At 44.3% G+C, this 2,585-nt stretch overlaps 1 protein-coding gene across 1 annotated transcript; it reads left to right on the top strand.

Moving 5' to 3' along the window:
- Positions 1-213: 213 nt before the first annotated feature.
- LOC123048437 (protein FAR-RED ELONGATED HYPOCOTYL 3-like) lies at positions 214-1,382 on the top strand. Its single transcript, XM_044471540.1, has 2 exons — positions 214-1,122; positions 1,200-1,382. Exons 1-2 carry the CDS (start codon positions 221-223, stop codon positions 1,222-1,224), a joined length of 927 nt encoding a protein of 308 aa, XP_044327475.1. The 5' UTR covers positions 214-220; the 3' UTR covers positions 1,225-1,382.
- The last annotated feature ends 1,203 nt before the right edge of the window (positions 1,383-2,585 follow it).

Below are 2,585 nucleotides of genomic sequence, written 5' to 3'. Positions count from 1 at the left end.
TCTGTACTACAGCACGTCCACGGCCACGTTTGAGGAGAGATGGCACGCGTTTTCCAAAAGATGGCAGTCGGAAAAAACAGTAACATGGTTGAGACGGATGTATAAGAAGAGGAGACTGTGGGCCGCGGCTTATCTGACAGAGGGTTTTTGGCTTGGCATGAAAAGCAACCAGAGGAGTGAAAGTCTAAACTCATGCCTTCACCTCCACCTAGACGGTGAAATGACCCTGGTGGATATGATTTTGCACTATGAGAACGCCGTTGTACGTATCCGTGAGAATGAGGCACGAGATGATTGCACGGCCTCACAGAGTTTACCGGTGCCAGTTACTAGCTCGAGGGAACTTGAGATAGCTGCTTCTCACGTCTTCACTCCAGCAAACTTCTATATGTTGCAAGCTGATCTTAGGAAAATTGGTGGCATGGAGATTGTAGAAATAAAGCTCGGAGACGGATCACAGCAGTACATCGTGGCCTGGAAGAATAACCGGAAGAGCCGTTTTTGGGTGGAGTACACTCCAGTAAATTCCGCAGAAACTATAAGGTGCAGCTGCAGAAGAATGATTCGAAAGGGTCTACCTTGCAAGCACATATTCCATGTACTGAAGTACTTGAATATATCTGAAATACCAAAGTGTTTAGTTCTTGTGCGGTTCACGAAAGACGCAAGGTTGGGACTGCCCGCCAGGCGCACAAGCGATCTGTTGGGATTTGGATGGACTGGAGCAGCTGAAAGAATGAAATATAGCCAGGTCAGTGTGTTGGCTTCAGAAGCTATGCATGCAGCATGCAAACACCCAACTTTGTGGGATCAGTTACAGGAGAGTTTGAAGACCGTGATAGCTAAGAGCCATGAGTATGATCAGCTAAAGGAAAATTTGAGTAAGAAAACGGCTGATCTTAGTACTTGTGCAATTGAATATGTAGACGATGGTGAAGGCAACATAGTTGAAGTTCATGATCCTATTAAAGTATCAACGAAAGGTGCAACTAAGGTAGATGAGAACCGCCCTATGTCGAAAAATGGTAGGCCACTTTCGTACGACGAGATCAGAATCAGGTGCGGCGCATGCAAATTGCTAGGGCACACTAAACGCAGCAAGAAATGCAAACTAAATAAGAAGTAAGTTTTTGTATGCATTGTAGGTTATAATTGTTTTTAACTTGTCATTCATTAACTTTTCCTGTTATCGTGTGCAGAAGCGTGGTGGGCGAAGAAGAGTAGAACAGTTGCTAAAGTTATGTTAGGATGAATCCAGTGATCTAATAGTGAGGTGTTTACAATGTGTTACTGCATACATGATACATGATATATACTATTGCAAGAGGCCAGTACCTTGAGATAGTGCTTGTAGCATATATGGACTAAACAGGAGGCGGTCACTAGGGACTTTAATCATGGAAAATGGATAGCATTTTAGCCATTGTAATGATGGCATCTTTTGTGTTGTCCACTGTAGTTATATTATATTAGAAAACTAGACGATACCCGGCATGTTGTTGCGGGAATGTTTTGCAATATATTCATAGAGAAATGGTTACGTGTAACATGTATATGTTGTTGCGGGAATATTTTGTTTGCATGTTGTGGTGGACCTTTCTCCATACATGTTGAATGACGAGGTGGCAAACTTGCATGTTAAGAGAAATAGGTTAGTGGTGGCTAGTTGTTTAGATATAGAAGATGTAATTATGTGTGGTAATAATTAAATTTTTTTCACTCCTTTGGTTCACCACCATTTAGATATAGAAGATACCAGCTCACTTTGGTCTATAGTATAGACTTCGTACCAAAAACCCACCATTTTCCCCTCATAAAGAAAAGAAAAACCCACCATTTTATGGCTTGTAGTGTAACTCGGGCCGCTTGTCGCGATGACGTGGAGGGGGGGTGACGGATGCCGTTAGACGGCGCGACACACGGCCGCTCCCGTTGCCGAGCCCATTTAACAATTTTTATTTTGATTACAGCCCGTTTAAATGGGCCGCGCTGGCCACCTGGTCGGGGCGGTTCTTCCCTCGCGATCTCCACGCGCGTTCTATCTATCCACTGCGACCGCCGCCGCCGCCGCCACCGATCCACGTCTTGCCGCCGGTCACGTTACGCCATGGTTTCGTGGAGCGACGAGTCGAGCTCTTCTTCGGATGGCGAATCCGTGACTAGCCTGCAGGTACGCTCCTACTATATAATCTCCAAATAGTGCTAGGCTTAGGGTTAGGGTTCTTCATTTCCGGTATTTAACGCAGGGCGTTGATTTGTGCATTATCTCTGTTGTTTCGTTTAGCTTCCTATGACTATCCCTTGCTATGAATGGAGTGGCATTGCTCACGATCTGTCTTCTCGTTGTCTGCATCGAGAACCTTGCGTCAGGCTAGTTGCTTTTGATTCCTTGGACACTGGCAGACGTTTTCTTGCCTGTGGTCAGAAGGTATGTTGTTCCGTACTGTAAATATATGTTTAAATTACCTCGTGCTCGATTTACTTCGCGGTAATCCATTGTTCTGCCCAAAATTGCATACAATTTCAATTAATTTGTGCATTTACAAAGTCCGTATTTATGTTTTTTTTACGGTCTAATATTTGTT

This window comes from Triticum aestivum, chromosome 2D (genome assembly GCF_018294505.1).
Source record: "Triticum aestivum cultivar Chinese Spring chromosome 2D, IWGSC CS RefSeq v2.1, whole genome shotgun sequence".
Lineage (NCBI taxonomy): Eukaryota > Viridiplantae > Streptophyta > Magnoliopsida > Poales > Poaceae > Triticum > Triticum aestivum.
This window is presented reverse-complemented; position numbering and strand designations above follow the sequence as displayed.